We start from the raw sequence: 21250 nt of genomic DNA on the forward strand, positions 1-21250 counted from the left end.
TTGAAGAAACACAGCAATCAGCCAGTTTTCAAAAATGGTTCAAATGGCTCTGAGCATTATGGGACTTAATTGCTGAGGTCATCAGTCCCCTAGAGCTTAGAACTACGTAAACCTAACTAACCTAAGGACATCACACACATCCATGCACGAGGCAGGATTAGAACCTGCGACCGTAGCGATCGCGCGGTTCCAGACTGCAGCGCCTAGAACCGCTCGGCCACCCCGGCCGGCAGCCAGTTTTCATCAATTTTATTTTACTATGTCGTTTCTGAGAGTTTGTCCAACCTGAGTTGACATAACACAATCATTAAATTTTACTTGAGACATTTGAGACTCATCTTTATCTACGATAATGATTGAAGCTTAAGAAATTAATAAAATTTATGACACGGCTGGGACTTGAATCCAGGTTTCCTTGCTTACTAGGCAGGCGTTTGTGCCGTAACACCACTGCAGCGGTAAGAGTCACACGCCTGCACGGATTACTCTAGTCAGTTGTCCCCCCTAACAAAAACTTCAATTCAGAACTTGAGTTTATTTTCCCTTCCTTAGATCGTCACTATTGCCGAGACTCACCGGTACTGGAATAGCAACCCAGCGTTTGACGTACTGGGAAGATCCCGCCTGTACCTCAGGATTAGGTGATCTATAGGTCTAATATAATTAAATTGTCCTTGAGCCATTTAAGTCTCATCTATGATAATAACTTAAGGAAGGGTTCAAGCACTGGCCATTGAACAAATTTTAATTCATTTCGTAAGCTTCTATCACTGTAACATAATCACTTATTTCGCCACTTTGTAGACTGAATTTTCCACACTGAAGCTGTACCATATGAAATAAGAATTTCCTTAGCACCTCTGTCAATCGACTCGCATATTATTATTATTTTGCTAACATTACGTTAGCAAAACCATGCTAGAATCGTGAGACCATCGTGACAAAATAAAATTAATAAATTGCTTGGGTTATGCGCGTCCGTAAGTTATTATCATAAATGAAACGGTGTAATCCGTAGCTGCTACAACCACTCCACGAGGGGCGTCATTACATTGCGTTCCGAAAACCCAACCAGCTATAACTGGATCATCCCTCTCTTCTACTCGCATTCACCGACTTTTTTGCTATGTATAAAATTGAATACGAATAGCACTGCAACATTTAAAATGAGCTAGTCACATGATATAGCAGTTTTCAAGAGTTAAATTAGGATTTGTACTCTGCCCCCTTGCACTGCTTCGCGCAGCGTGAAAGATACGCTGCGCGGGGAAGCCGCGTGGTACAGGGCGCCTTGCCACGGTCCACGTGGCTCCCCCTGTCGGAGGTTCGAGTCCTCCCTCGGGCATGGGTGTGTGTGTTGTCCTTAGCGTAAGTTAGTTTCAGTTAGATTAAATAGGCACCGATGACCTCATCAGTTCGGTCCCATGGGAACTTACCACAAATTTTCCGAATAAAAGATACGGTTCTTTTATGATAACTCGTATTACAAACATACCACTAATATAAACATGGCATAAATATTAGTCAGATATAGAAAAACTCACCTGTATCAGATATGAGAAAGGAGAATGTTGCAGATGAGTAACACGAGCAAGCACTGGTCCACGGGGTGTGAAGTCAAGTCCTCTATACAGGTCGATATCACTCTTCTGCCAGAATGTGGCGAACTCATTCCTTGGCGCGTTTTCTGAAACTACTTCCAGAGAAGTCACCGTGATTCCTGGAAAATCTAGCTGCAACAACAATAATAATAAATTTATTTATTTATTCTAGAAAGTATTAATGATTGTGTAAATCGTTATTATTTTCTAGTGTCAGTTTCTCCCTTATTGATTTGCGCTTATTATTGTAGCCAAATTTGTTTCGATTTACTAGTTTTTGAGTTTCCAGTCGAGCTGTCATTTTCTCTTTAGATCAAGTTTCAGCTACTCTAATTGTCCTCGTCAGGTGCCGAGATTTCGTTGCTCGTTATTTGGACGCCATCCAAATTGTGAAAGGTGCACGTTGTCTTCCGTTTCGAAGTAGAGTTCGTCCAATACAAGTTTACGCGAACGCCTGTACAGTTAAGCAACACTCTAAGGATCACTATTCTTTGTGGTTTGCAATTTTAATTCTGTACTGTTCTGTGTTGCAAACGTACAGATTTTAATTTTTCCTCACCCCTGTTCCTATTTGATCTTCGTGGAAGAAAGCATAATCAGACCAGCATTTACCTCTCTCTTGTATGTTTCATCCCGTTTAAACTTGGTTTCTGAGATCGAAGGACTCCGCGACTTCTTTTCCAGCTCTCTTTTTTCCAGCCTAAAGTGCAATATCGTGAACAAACCATGTTCTCGATACTTGTTTTCTTTGTAATTTTGCTTCTATTCTGAATTTTATTTTCACCTCCGTCTCTATGTCTTCAATATAAAATTCAGTAATAATCATCTTACACACTTCACCGACATAAAAGTCAGTTTCCTGTTTCGATGCTTTCTGGGCCGATTTCATGTGCTCGTCCTCCTTTTTCACTTTTCCTGATTCGTAGATTATACTACTGTCCCTATGCATAATCTCCGTTTCTCGGCAAGTTCTGAATACTTTATTCCAATTCACACTTGTGACCCAGAGACTTACGGAGACGTTTAGAGCACGTAGCAAGGTCTCTATAGTTGACTAGCCACGCCCCATTACAAAGAGAGAGAGTAAAACAAAATTAATACCGCGTTTCCAACCACAGATTCGGAAGGCTTATGCAAGTATGAGTTCAGTTTAATTAAAAATACGATGAACTTAATCTGCCAATTTATGCATTAAAACTATTTTTCCCAAGCCAACGGAAGCTGCCTATAACTTGCTAAGTAGAAGACTATCGAATGGCGGGATGGAGCAATTTTCGTGATCACCAATCAGTTAATTGATGAAATATTGAAGATGGCGTAAATCTGCAGAAGTTCCAGTGACCTTTAGTTTCGAATTCAAGACAAGTCAGCGTTTGCGTGGAGGGACACCAAACTTGCACGAGATCCGAAGCAGCAAACGGTATTTATGATTTTTCAAGCCTCCTTTTCGCGCCGTCCTTTGGTGTAATCTCGTGGAGTGCGACATTGACACATGCATGAAGAAAACGGCAAAGGTCCCTGTAAGACCCCTTCACCCCCCTCCCCCAACCCCACACACACACCAGATTGGCAACACCGTCGGTGCCATTTGTACCTCTGTTGAGCACTTTAAAAATGTACCTATAAAGAGACAATCCCCACCAATACCTTGGCGCCTGCGAACAGCCAAACCCTTCGACACTACACAGCTGAGTGGCATGTGGAATTTGAGGGGTGTCGAAGGCGATACCTACCCGCAGGCGCCTAGGGAATAATCTAGGGATGTCTCTGTTACAAGTACATTTCTGAAGTACTCAACAAAGATGTGTGTGTGGCATCAAAATGGTTCAAATGGCTCTGAGCACTATGGGACTCAACGGCTGTGGTCATAAGTCCCCTAGAACTTAGAACTACTTAAACCTAACTAACCTAAGGACAGCACACAACACCCAGCCATCACGAGGCAGAGAAAATCCCTGACCCCGCCGGGAATCGAACCCGGGCGTGGGAAGCGAGAACGCTACCGCACGACCACGAGAGTGGCATCAAAGGTGTTGCCCAACTGGGGAAAGGGGGGGGGGGGGGGTACGGAGGTTAGAGTGAGCCTTGGGATGCATGTGAGTGTTAAAGGACCACGATAACACGACGGAGTGCGGGAAGTCGGCTGCTGCTTACCTCTGCTGCAGTCTAGCGTTTTTCTGAGGAATGAAAATTTAAATGTCACTTGTCTCGGTTGGTTTCCTCCCCTCCCCACCATGCGTAGTTCCTCCGTATTTCACGGAGAGTTTGACATCCTGCATGCGCGCGTTGCGGTTCAGTGGCGATAGCGGCGTCCGCCGTGGCCGCGAAGTGTGGTGCACGCCTGGGCCGGCTCTCAGTTCCTGACCGCCTGTGTCTACGAACACAGCTTTTGACAGGGGCACTACGGCAACGATGAAGAGTTGGTGCTGGCCACTGTTGTTGGGTTTCGATAGCTCGGCCGTAGTCTGGTGATTAGCTCTACTGTCTGGTGTTACCAAGCACGTCGTTGCATGTAGAATCCTAACGTTGTTGCGCGCTGTTTCTGGTTATTGCATTGGCCACAGTCAAGATACAGGCTTGAGCAAATTGTAGACAAGTGTGGTGGTAAATCAGTGGTCGGTCATTATCTGTTGTACGTAGATTCATCGTTGTCAGTAAGGTGGTTAACGCTCTCTTAAAGTGGTTTACTTGAAGGAAACGTCGATATAGCACGCAGCCGTTAAGAAGTTGTGTTGTCCTCCCGTCATGGATTACTGTAAGGACTGGCTACAACAGCAACGTTGCTTGTTTAAGTCTGTTACTTGGGAGGTGTGTTATAACGCGCACGTGCCGTCGAAATGTGACGGAAACGACCGCTACTGAGTTGTTTGTCATCTCTCAAGAGAGTGATGTGCATCGGTTTCTTCCTATCTACTCCCTGTTATAGGATTAAACAAAAAGAGAACTGGTGGGCTGCCGCCTTAGTGTGACTCCCAAAACGGTGAAACATGGATTGTGGATTATTTAAGCGTCCCTGTGGTGTGTTGTCGCGTGGTCGTTCTGTTCCCGACACTGCAGGCCATTGTGAGATCAGTTGTGTTGTTTGTAATTGGTATTGTTTTTTTTTCTATTATCACTGTTACTGCGGAGCCCTTTTGGGTGAAGCAGGGCGCTTCGCTCGAGTACAATAGCGGTGCACCAAGGCCGGCCGGAGTGGCCGAGCGGTTCTAGGTAGAGATGGGGGATCCGCTCTTGAACTAAGTCATAGAGTTCAATCTTTCAAAGGAGTGAACAATCAGTGATTCAGAAAAAAAGAACGGTAGCTCCAAACGTTTCCCACGGCAGAGAGAGAGAGAGAGAGAGAGAGAGAGAGACGGAGCATATCAGCAGCGCCTCTGCTGGTCACAGCACAGTGCACGCCACACAACACAGCCGGCGCCGGCCTCTGCCCTGCTTCTACCTTGGCTGCCTGCATTGCGCAGTGCCCCATTGGATTTTGTGTTTGACATATGCCGTGGCGTCTCTGTGCGTCGTCTGCCGCGCCATTCGCATCGCACTCTGTCGGCGATCGTTTCAGTCGCACGTCCTGCCCTCTGGGCAGTTGATGCGAGCAACAGGACAGAGAGCCACCTAGCGGATAACATAGGAACTACTTGCAAAAACCCGCTCGCAAGGGAACGAACTATTTGTCTCGGAGCGGGTGAGTTCACCGCTACCCCCTCCCTCGGAACTCGCCCGCTCAACGCTCGCCCCACCGTCTCGACTCTAGCCAGAGCGTCGAGCAAAGCGACTCAGGTGTCACTGTGGTCTCTGCGGTCTCAGCTCACGCAGTAATACAGCTCGCGGCTCGACCTGCTCGACTCAGCGCCTCTGCATCGGAGTTCGTCCCCACTGGATATTGTTCTTCGTAGTAATGCCGCTATGTATATTACATTATTATGTTATGTATACATCAATTGTTTTTATTTTATTTTTATTTGTTTAAACTGATTAGATTAGGTTCCTGATGACTCCTCTTACTATAGGATTTTTATTATAGACACTCGAATTTACGCTTTAATTACGAGCGAACCGATAAACGTATCGCAAAATGTGATACACCAATATTTTCCTTCTTTTATTCTGCGTAACGCAATATGCAGCACTTTCGTTTTACAGTCAAATTTATATTTTTTTTTCTTATTCTGGTACGGATTTTGCGATTTTAGGCGTCTTCGAAAGGAAACGTTCACTTTAAAAATATATGGCTTGCGATGTATTTGTATGAGGTTAATGAAATTTTAATACGTTATAGCCAAATATATTGTTAATGTAAATCTCAAGTTACAACATTTTCCGATCACCCAAAAAACCACGATAGTGCAAAATAAATCAATAATCAAAAACTTTGTCATATCGTGGAAATTTCAATAAACAATACAAAATTCTTACTCATTATCTGTGTTACTTCAAAATAGGATCAAATAAGATCAAAATACAGGTATAGTACTGGAATAAACCAAGTTTAAAGGGCAATGTGCCTTCCATTTATTTTATATTGTAAATGAGTGGTGAGTCATGAAAAAGAGCTAATTCATTTCAGGGAGTGAACAGTTCTGATCCAATCTCTGAAAAGAACAGTTTTGCCCATCTCTAGTTCTAGGCGCTTCAGTCTGGCACCACGCGACCGCTACGGTCGCAGGTTCGAATCCTGCCCCGGGCGTGGGTGCGTGTGCTGTCCTTAGGTTAGTTAGTTTCAAGTAGTTCTAAGTTCTAGGGGACTGATGACCTCAGCTGTTACGTCCCATAGTGCTCAGAGCCATTTGAACCATTTTTTTTTTTGGTGCACCACGTTATTTTAATTAAGCGTGCTTGACCGAAAGTACTGATCTGCGTACGGTCGGGCTGCCTTACTTGACTTGGTCTGCACAGCGTCAGTTGTGTTAAAGCCTACCCGGTGTTTGCCCTTGCCTGCGCGACCACGTCCAGTTACAATTAAGTTCATCGGCATCTGTAACTGATGTGATTATGTGGGCGTACCTGGCAGCCTGTGTAGCAGTAGCTTATATCTATTCAAGCAGAGTAGTTATGAGCTTCGCCAGCCTTAACTCTTAAGTTTCAAAATAAATTTCATTATTTCACGTCTATGATTACAAACTTGTAGGTTCTCAGATCACCGGTTAAAGCTCTGCTCCCCCTGCCATTTAAACGAAGCCTTGGCATTTAAGTTGCCCGCCGCGCTTGAGGGCTGTAATACATAAGCATATAGTAGTGTAAAGTTGTTGGGTTCCTGGCGCTGACATCGCACACCAGAGGCAACAAGGGGCATACTCGTTCTATTTAAGGGGCGACAAATTGAATAACATTTATCTGACCCGCCCAGTTAGCCGAGAGCACTAATGCACTGCTTCCTGGACTCGCTAGGCGCGCCAGACCCGGATCGAAGCCGTCTAGCGGATAAACGACGAGGGCTGGTGTGCCGGCCAGCCTGGTGGTTTTTAGGCGGTTTTCCACATCCTGATAGGTGAATACCGGGCTGGTCCCCACGTCCCGCCTCAGTTACACAACTCACCGACATTTGATACACGTTCGCAATATCTCATGATTTACACTAGACACAGACAGGTGGGGTACACTGATTCCATCCTGGCAGGAAGCGCTTTCGAAATGTGGTGCTACAGAAAAATGGTGGAGATTAGATGGATAGAACATGTAACTAATAAGGAGGTACTGAACAGAATTGGGGAGAAGAGAAATTTGTGGTAGAACCTGACTAAAAGAAGGGGCTGGTTGGTAGGACACATTCTGAGGTGTCAAGATATCACCAATTTAGTACTGGAGGAAAGCGAGGGGTGGGGGATGGGAGTAAAAATCGTAGAGGAAAACCAAGGGATGAACACAGTAAGGAGATTGCCGAGGAATGTAGGTTACAGTAGTTACTCGGAGATGAAGAGCCATACACAGGATAGAGTAGCATGCAGAGCTGCATCAAACAAGTCTCTGGACTGAAGCCTGTAACAACAACAACAACACTGGTGTAAGCTTCGCAAAAGTTTTATGATTTTTCCTTTTCTTCCATGCTCTTTGTGTCTCCCCCCCCACCCTCCCCCGCGAGTCTGGGGGTTAGAATAGGCCCAAGGTATTCCTGCCTGTCATACGAGGCGACGAAAAGGAGATTCACAGGTTTCAGCCTTTATGTGACGGTTCCCTGTAGGGTTTGACCTCCATTCTTCAAAATTTTCCTGGAGAGCAAGCCAATTGGGGAAGGGCGCCTTACAAGATGCATTGTGTCCATCGTGCATTGAGATGTTTAGCCCACTTTCTCATCGACACATTGCAGTCCTGCCAATTCTCCATCTCTTGGGCGAGGACACCTTCTTGGGTGAGTTTTCCACCATGCACTATGCAGTGTCGATTTCTGTGTCGACGATGACCATGAACTTCTTTGCACCTGATATCCAGCATGGTAGCCAGTCCGTTCTGGTGGGGCCGCCATGTACCCTGTTGGTTGTAGCCCCCTGACCACACAGGGATCGCTCTGCTGATGCCTGCACCGTTAACTCCCCACAAATGCCAAGGGGTAGATTCCCATCCCCCTGGGGCATCGGGACTCCCGGAAATGGCCATCCTGCCAGGTGGCCTGTGCTGCAGCTGAGGGACGACCGTGGGGAGTGCCCCTGGTTGGAGTGGGTGGCATCAGGGCTGATGACATGCGATGAAGCATAGTCCATCATCTCTAGCTGGTGGTGAAACTCTCTAAGCGATCATGAGCTCAATTCAACACACAGAAGTACAACTACAAATCGTTCCCCTTCCTGGCCACACCATGGTAGGAACGTCAGGCTAAGTATGGCAGCAGATCTTATTCGCCCCAGTACCTTGTATGTTCGAGAGCTGATAGGGAATATTTCATGACAATGAAACCTCATTTTTTTGTTGACCATTTAGAGGTCAAGTTCGGGGAGGTGGAGGGCTTGTCCAAATGAGATCTGGGTCAGTCTTGACCAAAACAGCATCTTCTGCTGAGTCATGGGAGTTACTCGCTTGTGACAAGCTTGGGGATGTTCCTGTAACCATCACACCCCATAAGAGCTTAAATATGGTCCAGGTTATCATATTTCACAGAGACCTTCTTTTGCATCCAACGATGGGCTGTGCGCCAATTTAGATCGGCGAAGTGTACATTTCGTCTAGCGTGTCCATGGGGTTCGTAGGATGATCAGGTTGCCACCAGTGCCTTCACTTTGGCCTCTGAGGGTGACACATTACAAGAGAAGGTCAGTCTACCTGTGTGACGTCAAGCCCTATATCCCTCCCACGATGCGGTGCTTTAAGTGCTGGAAGTTTGGCCATATGTCTTCCCACTGTACTTCCAGCATCACATGCCGAGACATGCGGACGCCCATCACATCCCAATACTCCATGTGCCCCGCCTCCCATCTGTGTCAACTGTGGAGAGCACCATTCGCCTTGCTCGCCTGACTGAAGGATTCTCCAGAAAGAAAGGAAAATCATGGAGTACAAGACCCTGCACAGACTGACCTTTACTGAGGCTAAGAGAAAATTTGTACGCCTGCATCCTGTGTGTATAACATAGTCTTACATAGTCATACAACAGTTCTGGCACCATCAGCTCCGCCAACACAGGTCACCTCTCAGAGCCGGAAGACTACACCTGCCCGCTTGATGGTGGGGGGCATTTCCCTCCCTGTTGCTCCTGCACCACCTATTTCAGGAGCTATCCCCCCCACCCCCCAACCATCACGGGCATCCGTCCCCAATTCTAAGCCAGAAAAGCGTAAGTCTTCTTCGGCTTCTCTAGCTAGGAAGGGGTCCCTTGGGTCACTCCCTTCCCAGGTTTCCGCTAGTGAGAAAGACGACACCGCCAGTGACTGAAGAGAACAAAAGCAACTGGTTGTACAGCTTCGCGCTCATCTTCAGTCCCAGAGACTGAGCCAGTGAAATCCTCCCAGCCAGGGAAAGCCAGGGAGCAGCGAGAGAAATCCAAAAAGAAAACACCTAAGACCAAGGAAATTGCGGTGGCACCCACACCACTGCTACCTACAAGCTCTGCGACTGCGGATGGGTGGAGATTTTGGCGCCTGCTGAGGACCTAGATCTCGCCAGACCCTCAGACACAATGGATATAGACTGCTCAGGCAATAAATCGGTGGCAGCAGGTGACACTGAGGCGTAAACTGTCTCACTGAATGTTCCATGCTTTCCCAGTCTCACGATGTCATCCGCCAGTGGAACTGCGGTGATTTGTTCCACCACCTGGCTGAGCTACGGCAACTGTTAAGCTTTACACCTGCTATCTCCATTGCCCTCCAGGAAACATGGTTCCAAGCAATGCGGACACCTGGAATCCGTGGTATAAGGGATATTACAGGAACCATAGCGACTATAATCGACTGTCAGGTGGAGTTTGCATTTGTGTCCTAAACCCAGTCTGTAGTGACACTGTGCCCCTTCAAACCTCTCTTGAAGCTGTGGCTGTCAGAATAAGGACGACACAGGAAATAACTGTCTGCAATGTATATCTTCTTCCAGATGGTGCAGTACCCCTGAATGTATTAGCTGCACTGATTGATCAACTCCCTAAACCTTTCCTACTTCTGGGAGATTTTAATGTCCATGACCCCTTGTGCTCTGCTGCAAACCAACCTCAGGGTTGAACACTAAAAGAAAAAAGAAGAAGAACCCCTTGTGGGGTGGTACCATGCTTACTGGCCGAGGCAGAGATGTCGAAACTTTGCTGTCGCAATTCGACCTCTGCTTCTTAAATACTGAGGCCGCCACACATTTCAGTGTGGCTCATGGTAGTTACTCGGCCATTGATTTATCAGTCTGCAGCCCAGAACTTCTCCCATCTATCCACTGGAGAGCACATGACGACCTCTGTGGTAGTGACCACTTCCCCATCTTCCTGTCACTGCCCCAGCGTCAGGCACATGGACGCCTGCCCAAATGAGCTTTGAACAAGGAGGACAACAAGGAGGACTGGGGAACTTTCACCTGTGCTGTCACCGCTGAATCTCCCCCACACGGTAACATCGATGTGATGGTTGAGCAGGTGACTTGCACAATTGTTTCTGCGCTAGAAAACGCGATCCCTCGCTCTTCAGCGTGCCTGAGGCGTAAGGCAGTCCGTTGGTGGTGTCCGGACGTCGCTGAGGCAATTAAGGAGCGTCGGCGAGCTCGACAACGGCGTAAGCGGCACCCTTCTCTGGAGCACCTCATAGCCTTTAAACGGCTCCGTGCCCGTGTTCGCTACGATATCAAACAACGGAAGGAGTGTCGGGAGAGATACGTCTCCACCATTGGGTGCCACACGTCACCCTCCTAAGTATGGGCAAAGATAAAACGTCTTTTCGGGTACCAGGCCCCAACAGCTGTCCCCAGTGTTACCATAAATGGCGAGTTATGTACCGACGCAAACGCGATTGCCAAGCACTTTTCTGAGCACTTTGCTCGAGCCCTTGCGTCAGAGAATTGCCCCCCCAGCCTTTCGCACACTGGCGGCTGGAAGGGAACGTCCTCTCATTCATTACACGCTGCAGTGAATCCTTTAACGCCCCATTTACAGAGTAGGAGCTCCTCAGTGCCCTTGCACATTGCCCCGACACAGCTCCTGGGCCTGATCGCATCCACAGCCAGATGATTAAACATCTCTCATCTGACTACAAGCGGCATCTTCTCGTCATCTTCAACCAGATCTGGTGCGATGGCGTCTTTCCATCGCAGTGGCGGGAGAGCACCATCATTCTGGTGCTCAAACCCGGTAAAAACCCGCTTGATGTGGATATCTATCGGCCCATCAGCCTCACCAACGTTCTTTGTAAGCTGCTGGAACGTATGGTACGTCAGTGATTGGGTTGGGTCCTGGAGACACTTGGCTTGCTGGCTCCATGTCAGGGCGGCTTCCACCAGGGTCGCTCTACCACTGATAATCTTGTGTCCATTGAGTCTGCCAGCGGAACAGCCTTTTCCCGACTGCAACACCTGATTGCTATCTTTCTTGACTTACGTAAAGCATACGACGCGACTTGGCGACGTCATATTCTCGCCACATTGTATGAGTGGCGTCTCTGGGGGCCACTCCCGATTTTTATCCAAAACTTCCTGTCGCTCCATACTTTCCGTGTCCAAGTTGGTGACTCCCATAGTTCCATCCATATCCAGGAGAACGAAGTCCCGCAGGGCTCTGTATTGACTGACTCTGTATTTTTATTAGCCATTAACGGTCTAGCAGCAGTTGTCAGGCCCTCTGTCTCACCTTCTCTGTATTCAGACGACTTCTGCATTTCGTACTGCTGCTCCAGTACTGTTGTTGCTGAGCGGCGCCTCCAGGGAGCCATCCAAAAGGCGGAGTCATGGGCTCTAGCCCACAGCTTCCAATTTTCAGCCGCAAAGTCGTGTGTCTTGCACTTCTTTCGGCGTCGTACCGTTCAACTGGAACCCGCACTTTACATTAATGACGTTACACTCACTGTAGTGGAGACATATCAATTCCTAGGACTGGTTTTCGACGCTCAATTGACTTGGCTCCCTCATCTTCGTCAGCTTAAGCAGAAGTACTGGCAGCACCTCAATGCCCTCCGTTGCCTGAGCAACACCAATTGGGGTGCAGATCGCTGTACGCTGCTGCAGCTCTACAGAGCCCTTGTCCAATCCCGAATTGACTATGGGAGTGTGGTTTATGGTTCGGCAGCGCCTTCAGCATTGCATTTACTCGACCCTGTGCACCACTGTGTAGTTCGATTAGCGACAGGAGCTTTTGGGACGAGTCTGGTGGCCAGCGTACTGGTGGAGGCTGCTGTCCCTCCACTTGAGATCAGACGTGCGCAACTGCTCGCTAGTTACACAGCACACATTCATAGTTCCCCTGAGCATCCGAGTTACCGTCTCCTTTTCCCATCCGCGGCAGTCCATCTAGCGCACCGACGGCCCAGATCAGGGCTAACGATTGCGTTTCGCGTGCGGTCCCTTCTCTCCCAACTGGAGTCCTTCCCTTTACCACCTCTACTTGCGATCCGTTCACGTATGCCTCCATGGTGTACTCCCCGGCCGCGGCTCCGTCTGGACCTTTGTACAAGTACAGATCAAGCAATAATATTACATGTCAACAAAGAGCAATTCAAACCCATTAAAACGACGGGATGGGGTTAAAACAATGAAAAAAAATTCTTGATTAAATTTTGAGTTGAAAATACGAAAATTTAGAAAAAATTGTAAAAATCCATAGTACCCCCTTAGACGCTTAAAAACGGCCGAAAATGATTAATTTATTTTTGGTGAAGATAAAAATTGAAATACCAAAAATAAGTTTTTTTATATAATAAATATTATGTCGAATAATAATCAAGAAAGTAATAGGAGTATGAATGAGGATATGAACGAGCGTGTGATTAAAAAATTTGACAACCATTATAAACTCAAACAACTGGGAGAGTTTGGCAAGATATACAGAATTAAGTATTACTACAAACTTAACAAATAACAGAATTTTTAATGAATGAAAGTCGTTATGAGCAAGATATAAAAGATCAAACAATTGACGAGCTAAGAAAAAAGGCAAAGGAACAAAACATAATTGGTATTTCTAAGTTCAACAAACCCAAATTAATAAAAACAATAGCAGATGATTACAGAACCAAACTACAAGGAGGACCAGCATCAAAGTGTTTTCGACATATTGGAATACAAGAATGTAATAATCAGTTATATAACAACTTTCCCTTTGACAGTTCGTTATTTGAAACCAAGAAGCAGAACTTTAGAGTAGTTGAAGTAAGTGAATCACTATTCAGTCACAAATTTAAGACTTATACAACAGAGTATCAAATAAAATTAAGAAACATAAAAGGAGAAACAATAACACAAACCATGAACTGTTTACATAGTGCTTTAGACGACATGATTGATCAAGCTAAACACACCTCCAAGTTTCAAAAAGGTGACAAACTTAGAGTAATGGCACTTAACAATGGATTCTGGACAAAAGCAAAATCCACGCCAATAACAACTGGACTTAATGCACGAAACGTGTTGGATCACATACAAAGAATTTTAACTTCAGATGAATCAGTCGACATAGAAGAAACAACTTTCAACATAAAAGTGATCAAAATACCAAGAGGAAGTAAAACTAACAAAAAACTACTTAATATCACTGAAGACAAAAGAAGTGTATAACATTGATTAACAATAAAGATAACCTCTGTTGTCCACTTGCAATAATTACAGTTTAACCTACATAACGAACACCATATTTGACAAAGAGCTAACAAAACAAAACAAGACATAAGAAGAGTTCGAAAGATGCAAACAACGTTAATCAAGGAACTTTGTAATCGTTTAAGTGAATATAATGAAGAAGGATTTACACTTGAAGACATTAAACGATGTGAAGAACTATTGAATGTACAAATAAAAATCGTGTGTGCTGAAAACTTTAATTCTATCATTTACATCAGAAAAAATCGTGAAACACAAATATATCTGTACAAGAATGGGAACCACTTTGATGTAATCAATAGTATGCAAGCCTTTCTTGGTTCTAATTATTATTGCTACAAGTGTGACAAGGCTTATAACACCAAAGAGACACACAGAATGTAAACCAACAATATTATCTTGTTACATGTGCAATAAACCGAAACATGAAGAACAACAAATAAATAAGATTTACTGTAATGACTGCAGTCGCTACTGCTACAACGAAACCTGTAAAAATAATCATAAAGAAGTATGTGAAAAAATTGTATTGTAATAAAATTCTCGATCGATCAAAGAAACACATTCAAAGACACACATGTGTGGTTATTACTACTGTCATAATTGTAACGAAATGGCTAAAGAAAGATCTCATCAATGTTTTATGCAAAAACGACAACAAAAAGGTTCCAGATGTGATGACGAAATTGAATGTGTATGTAATATGACTGAAGAACCATCGATTATCAACCTGTTTCTATTGTTATCTAAATGTTGTAACAAACCAAGTCTCGGTAAACAAATTGTTGAAAGCGGTATGATGTACAAACATATGTCGAACTGGAAGAGCTTAAATCTTTATATACAAAAAAGAAATCACGTAACATAACACAAGACAAATTTGAATGACGGGATTAAAGAGGCTGTTATTGATGGAATAAAACTCATAAACGGTAGTAACTACACTGAAAAGTACATTTTCTTCGACTACGAAGCACAACAACAAACAGGAATACACAAAGCTAATTATCTAGTTGCACACAACTTTGAAGGTAACAAATACTACTTCGAGAACAACAATGCTTTGAAGCCTTACACGATTTACCAAGGATCAAAACTTATGTTGCTACAAATAGAAAAAATTAACTTAAAAATTATCAACAGTATCAACTTTGTTCCAGAACCACTAGCATCGTTTCCCAAGACATTTGGTTTTGAAGAACTAAAGAAAGGTTATTTCCCACACTTATTTAACACACCTGAAAATCAAAACTACATTGGACCAATACCAGCAGCTAAATACTATGGACCAAGAACAATGAAGAAAGAACAAAGAGAAAAATTCCTTAAATGGTACAAAGAAAAGAAACAAGAAAACTACATTCTTGATTTTAAGAAAGAACTTAAGGAATACTGTGATTCAGATGTAGACATCTTACGTAGAGGGTGTATTGAACTAAGAAACCAGTTCCTTGAAATTGCTAACATTGATCCTTTCCAATATCTAACGATAGCTATTGTCTGCATGGGTATTTACCGATCAAAATACATTCAAGAAAAAACCATAGGTGTGATAAAAGAAGACAAAAAGAAACGTTTTCCAAACAATGGTGAAGACACAATTTGTGGTTCAAAAGTCGATGGTTATGATTCTACAACCAAAACTGTTTATCAATACCATGGATATTTCTGGCATGGATGTAAAGAATGTTACAAAGAAGATACAATCAACAATGTTAACCATGAAACCATGGAAGATTTACATTATAAAACAACATTAAGAACACAACAACTCAAGAATGCAGGTTACAAAGTTATAGAAACCTGGGAATGTAAATGCACTAAAGATAAACATTACAGAACAATGATGAACAAAACTAACGTCATAGAAAACCTTAAGTTTAGAGACGCATTCTTTGGTGGTAGAACAAACGCTTCCAAATTAAAAGTTGTCGACAAGAAAATGAAATACATCGATGTTTGTAGTTTGTATCCAACGGTTCTCTACTATGATCAATGGCCACTCAAAAACAACAACAAACGTAAGCCCTAAAACATATCCTTTGAAAGACTTCTTTGGTTATGTGAAATGTAAAGTCCCACCACCAAGAAAACTTTATCACCCTGTTTTACCTGTTAAAGATAACAACATAAACTAATGGTTTCTCTCTGTAACCAATGCATGATTGACCAAACAAAAACCTGTACACACTCTGATGAAGAAAGAATGATAACTGGTACTTGGACAACAATTGAACTAGACAAAGCACTTGAGAAAGGTTACAAATTAATTGAAGTTTATGAGGTACAGGTTACATAAGAGACTTCATGAAAATAAAACTTGAAACATCACCACGGCGAAACGATTACGAAACAAAACAGGATTACATAAATGATATTAAACAAACACTTAACATCGATTTAGAACCACATAAAATTGAACCTAACCCTGGTAATAGAGCTGTAGGCAAGTTGTGCTAAAATTCACTTTGGGGTAAGTTTGGGAAAAGACAAAACCTAGCTCAACCTGAATATGTTACAGATGTAAAACGCTGGTATGAACTGCTCTTGGACAATAAAATTGAAATATCAGAATGTTTGTTTATAACTGATGATATGGTTCAACTGAACTACAAGTACAAAGACCACTACATTGAGAATTATAACTCTACAAACGTCCACATAGCAACTTTTACCACAGCACATGCACGATTAAGACTTAACGACATGTTGGATCAATCAGGTAAAAACGTGGTTTACTATGACACTGACTCAATTGTTTATATAGTCAACAACAACAACGAAGTCAAAACAGCATGTAAACTTGGCGAATGGACAGATGAATTAGGTATAGGAAACTACATCACTGAATGGTACTCAACAGGTCCTAAAAGTTATTACTACAAAACCAACAACAACAAAACAGTTATAAAAATCAAAGGCTTCACACTAAACTACGAAAACTCTACAGTCCTCAATGAAGAATGTATGAAAAGTATTGTCAACAAAGAACAGGATAAAGTAACACTTCACTACAACCAAATAAACAGAAACAAGAAAACAAAGGAATTAGTTAATGAACCAACAGAAAAAGAATTCAAAATGGATTACAACAAACGAGTCATAACACCAGAAATGAATAACATAATTGACACAAAACCAGATAGTTATTAATCAACTCAAAGAAATCAAACCACATAACTAAAATGAAATTGAAAATCGCTATTGCTTTTATAAGGAACTAGTGTTTCTCTACAATAAATGGGTTGGTGTTGTATGATCGATTCATGTAGTGATAAAATTTTTATTATGTTGATGTATATGTTATTACTAGTATTCATTATAATTATATTTCATATCATCAACGAAATCCATTATAAAGAAATAAAACTAGTAAATGAAAGTAGCATATTGTTAACAAAATGAAATGAATTCAAATCACAAGCTAGTTTTTGAGTGTGTATGTGTGTATTTTAGTATTAGTACTTTTACAGGTGGTGCTTATAAGAGAACATGTGTGTATGTATGTACCATCAAATTGAAATAATTAAAAATGTCATACTCCCTTATACCCTCAAAAATGATCGAAAATGATTAATTTATTTTGTGTGAAGATAAAAATCGAAAGTCTATAAATAAGTTTTCTTATATAATAAACGATATATGATGGAAAATAAAACTATAACTGAGCTTAAACAATACTGCAGAGAAAATGGAATCTGTAGTTATGCAAACCTTAGAAATTATATATGACAGTAGTATCTGTTCCCGAAAGAACAGTTACCGTGGATGACCATGCAGCTTTGCTAGAAATGAAATGATAATTAAATGGATACCCTAGCTGCAAACAGGCGTTGATGTACTTCATTGGGGACATCTTGAAAATGTGTGCCCCAACCAGGACTCGAACCCAGGATCTCCTGCTTACATGGCAGATGCTCTATCCATCTGAGCCACCGCAGGCACAGAGGATAGTGCGTCTGCATGGACTTATCCCTTGCATGCTCCCCGTGAGATCCACATTCGCAACATGTCCACACCACTACATTCGTAGTGCGCCTAATAGATGTTTGCCCATCATACTCATTACTCGTGGCAGATTAATCTACCAAGTCCCGTATGAGTTCGGGAATAGTGTGTGCGTTTGCACAAGAAGGTCAATGGCCGGAAAGCCACATTTTAACTATATATGATGGTAGTATCTGTTCCCGAAAGAACAGTTACCATGGATGACCATGCAGCTTTGCTAGAAATGAAATGATAATGAAATGGACACCCTAGCTGCAAACAGGCGTTGATGTAACATTTATTAGGCGCACTACGAGTGTAGTGATGTGGACGTGTTGGGAATGTGGATCTCACGGGGAACGTGCAAGGGATAAGTCCCTGCAGACGCGCTATCCTCTGTGCCCGCGGTGGCTCAGATGGATAGAGCATCTGCCATGTAAGCAGGAGATCCCGGGTTCAAGTCCCGGTTGGGGCACATATTTCCAACATATCCCCAATGAAGTACATCAACGCCTGTTTGCAGCTAGGGTGTCCATTTAATTATCATTTCATTTCTAGCAAAGCTGCATGGTCATCCACGGTAACTGTTCTTCCGGGAACAGATACTACCGTCATATATAGTTAAAATATGGCTTCCCGGCCATTGACCTTCTTGTGCGAACGCACACGCTACACCCAAACTTGTACGGGACTTGGTAGATTAATCTGCCACGAGTAATGAGTATGATGGACAAACATCTATTAGGCGCACTATGAATGTAGTGGTGTGGACATGTTGGGAATGTGGATCTCACGGGGAACGTGCAAGGGATAAGTCCCTGGAGACGCACTATCCTCTGTGCCCGTGGTGGCTCAGATGGATAGAGCATCTGCCATGTAGCAGGAGATCCCGGGTTTGAGTCCCGGTCGGGGCACACATTTTCAACATGTCCCCAATGAACTACATCAACGCCTGTTTGCAGCTTGGGTGTCCATTTAATTATAATTTCAAACCTTAGAAAAACAAATCTAATTGCCTTAATCAAAAGACACAATGAAACAAACCAACATCAGCAACCACAAGATCAATGTAAGATAGACAACCTAACCACTTTAGTAAAGAATCAACGAAGCATTATTAATAAGCTTCTAATGACTCTACCGAATGACAAACTAGTGAAGTTCTGTGAAGATGAAGAATTAAGACAAGATGTAGTGAAAACACTTAACTAAAAACATTAAGTGGAGAAAAGGATCAGAATATCCTAATCTGTCAGAAGACTTTATAAGAGAATTTGAAAACGAATTAGATTGGTCCAAGATGTCATATAGTCAAAATTTTTCAGAAGCCTTTATATGAGAGTTCAGTCACAAAGTTGATTGGCATGGTATTGGATGTTCACAGAAACTAAGCGAAGATTTCATCAGAGAGTTTCAAGATAAAGAATTCAATTGCTTACATTTCGTCGTATATCAAAAAGTGTCAGAAGATTTCATTAGAGAGCTTGTTGAAGAAAATATATATAAATCTCCAAGCAGTTGGTCAATGATTCTAACTCTCAGAAAAGACTTTTCAGAATTGAAGATATTTCAATAACAAATACGACAACAATACATGGTATACAGTTTGTCGATATCAAAAGTTAAGTGAACAATTCATTTGAGACTTTAAAGACGAAGTTGACTGGAATGTTATTTGCTCTAACCAAGAACTTTCAGATGAATTCATTATAGAGTTTGCAAATAAAGTTGATTGGCGCATTTTAATAACTAAGAACAAGGTGTCTAACGCTTTAATTGAAAGAATCAATTGTAGTATGTATAAAAGTGTTGGGAAAACCAGAAAACCTTGTAGCATATGTTTGTTCGTTAATCGTCATTCTAATAAAGTAGAAACAGTTTGTAATCATTTTTTCTGTGAATCATGTTTAGAAACCTGGTTACAAAATAAGAACACCTGTCCAATATGTAGACGTTTTTTAAGATGTGCACCATTAGAAATGAATAACAATGATGAGCATGATTTTAATAATCCATTTATTTCTGAATGTGAATGGGACACTGATGAAGAAGGTGAAATACGTGTTAGAAATCGATATGAATCTGATTCTGACTAGATTATCACATGATTGAAAATGATTCTAAAAAATATTTTTAATTACATAATAAATAGGATCATGGAATCCATAATTAATACACTCAATGAAACAGGTAAACCAAATATTCCATTCAAGAACCTAAATGAACTTTCACTAAACAAAGCACTATTAATCAAAAAGACTCAACTACTCAAAACTAAAGTTGGTACTAAGGTTGTTGTTTATATAGATGACTACAAGGTAAATTTACGTGATCGTTACATTGAAGCATTCGATAAAAAAACCAGAATAGTAATTAATGATGGTAAAGAACAATTGTATCTTGTCTATGGAGGTAAAATCAATTTGATTACAGTATAAGTTTTCACAAGATTGAATTTACAGGAAAATCTAACGAAAAACAATCACAACCAGAACTGAGCAGCAGTGAAGATGATTAAATATTTTTAGTCTTAAGTTTGTTCTTTATGGTATTTTTAACCATAAAAGCTAAGTAGTTATTTTATAAGATGGAGTAGATCGATTTTGTGTTTAAGCTTTAATGTTTCTACTTCTGTCTTATGTTTCAGTTTTTCCATCTCGAGATCTTTCTTAAGTTTCATTATTTCCTTTTCCATCTTTGCTTTGTTCTTAGCTGCTGTTAAAGTTTGCAGTTTTAGTTTTGTTTTGAATCTTTCTTGTTCATTTAATAGTTCTTGTATGTCTGAGTTGTACATTCTGTTTAATTCTTCATAGTACTCTCTTGTTTTTTTGTATTGTTTTTTATTAAATACTACTATCTCTTTAAAGTCATTATATTTTATCTTTGCATCAAGTGATTCAAAGTATTTAGAGATTGAGCTTTCAGCATCGGATATGTACCACGGGTCGATGTAAGAAAAGCATTTAAGAGTTAAGTTGAAACCTTTTATATTGGAAAATGTCTTTTTGTGATCTTTTGTTCTTTCTTCTAGATTTTTTTGTCTTACCATACTTGTAAACACCACAACTATCTCCTATGTCTTCTTCTATGTTTAGTTCTTCTCTAAGTTTTTCTGCAGTACCCAATGAAAACAAATAAATACATGATACAGGAAGAGATGAAGCTTTTAAAACAGTTGTAACAACATTAGGTATTGCTTCTTTTGATCTTAGTTGGTTGTTTAACGTTTTGTTTTCTTCTACTAGATGTTTCATTCTGCTTGTTAGTTGGTATTGTCCTGTTCTTCTGACTGATGGTAATACTTCGCTTGTCACCCATCTTTTAAACTCTTTGTTGTTTTGATGAAAAGATTAAAGAGTATAAGCCCAATTCATTAATAAATATCATTCGTTTTTCATTATAGGTTAGACCCCACGTTTCTCTTGGTGTCAATTCTGCTTGTGTTTGTTTATCTTCTTCATTAA

General features: G+C 42.0%; 1 protein-coding gene and 1 non-coding gene across 2 annotated transcripts in view; one reads left to right on the plus strand and one right to left on the minus strand.

Annotated features, from left to right (window-relative positions):
* The window catches only part of LOC126155928 (phenoloxidase 1-like), a 171414-nt gene that overhangs the window by 11978 nt on the left and 138186 nt on the right, over window positions 1-21250 (minus strand). Inside the window, exon 9 of the mRNA XM_049916266.1 lies at window positions 1545-1733. Coding sequence (XP_049772223.1) covers window positions 1545-1733 — 189 coding nt within the window. The remainder of the gene's footprint in view (window positions 1-1544; window positions 1734-21250) is intronic.
* Trnat-ugu (transfer RNA threonine (anticodon UGU)) lies at window positions 18187-18261 on the plus strand. Its single transcript has one exon. It is a non-coding gene; the product is annotated as a tRNA-Thr (tRNA).

This window comes from Schistocerca cancellata, chromosome 2, assembly GCF_023864275.1.
Source record: "Schistocerca cancellata isolate TAMUIC-IGC-003103 chromosome 2, iqSchCanc2.1, whole genome shotgun sequence".
Classification (NCBI taxonomy): domain Eukaryota; kingdom Metazoa; phylum Arthropoda; class Insecta; order Orthoptera; family Acrididae; genus Schistocerca; species Schistocerca cancellata.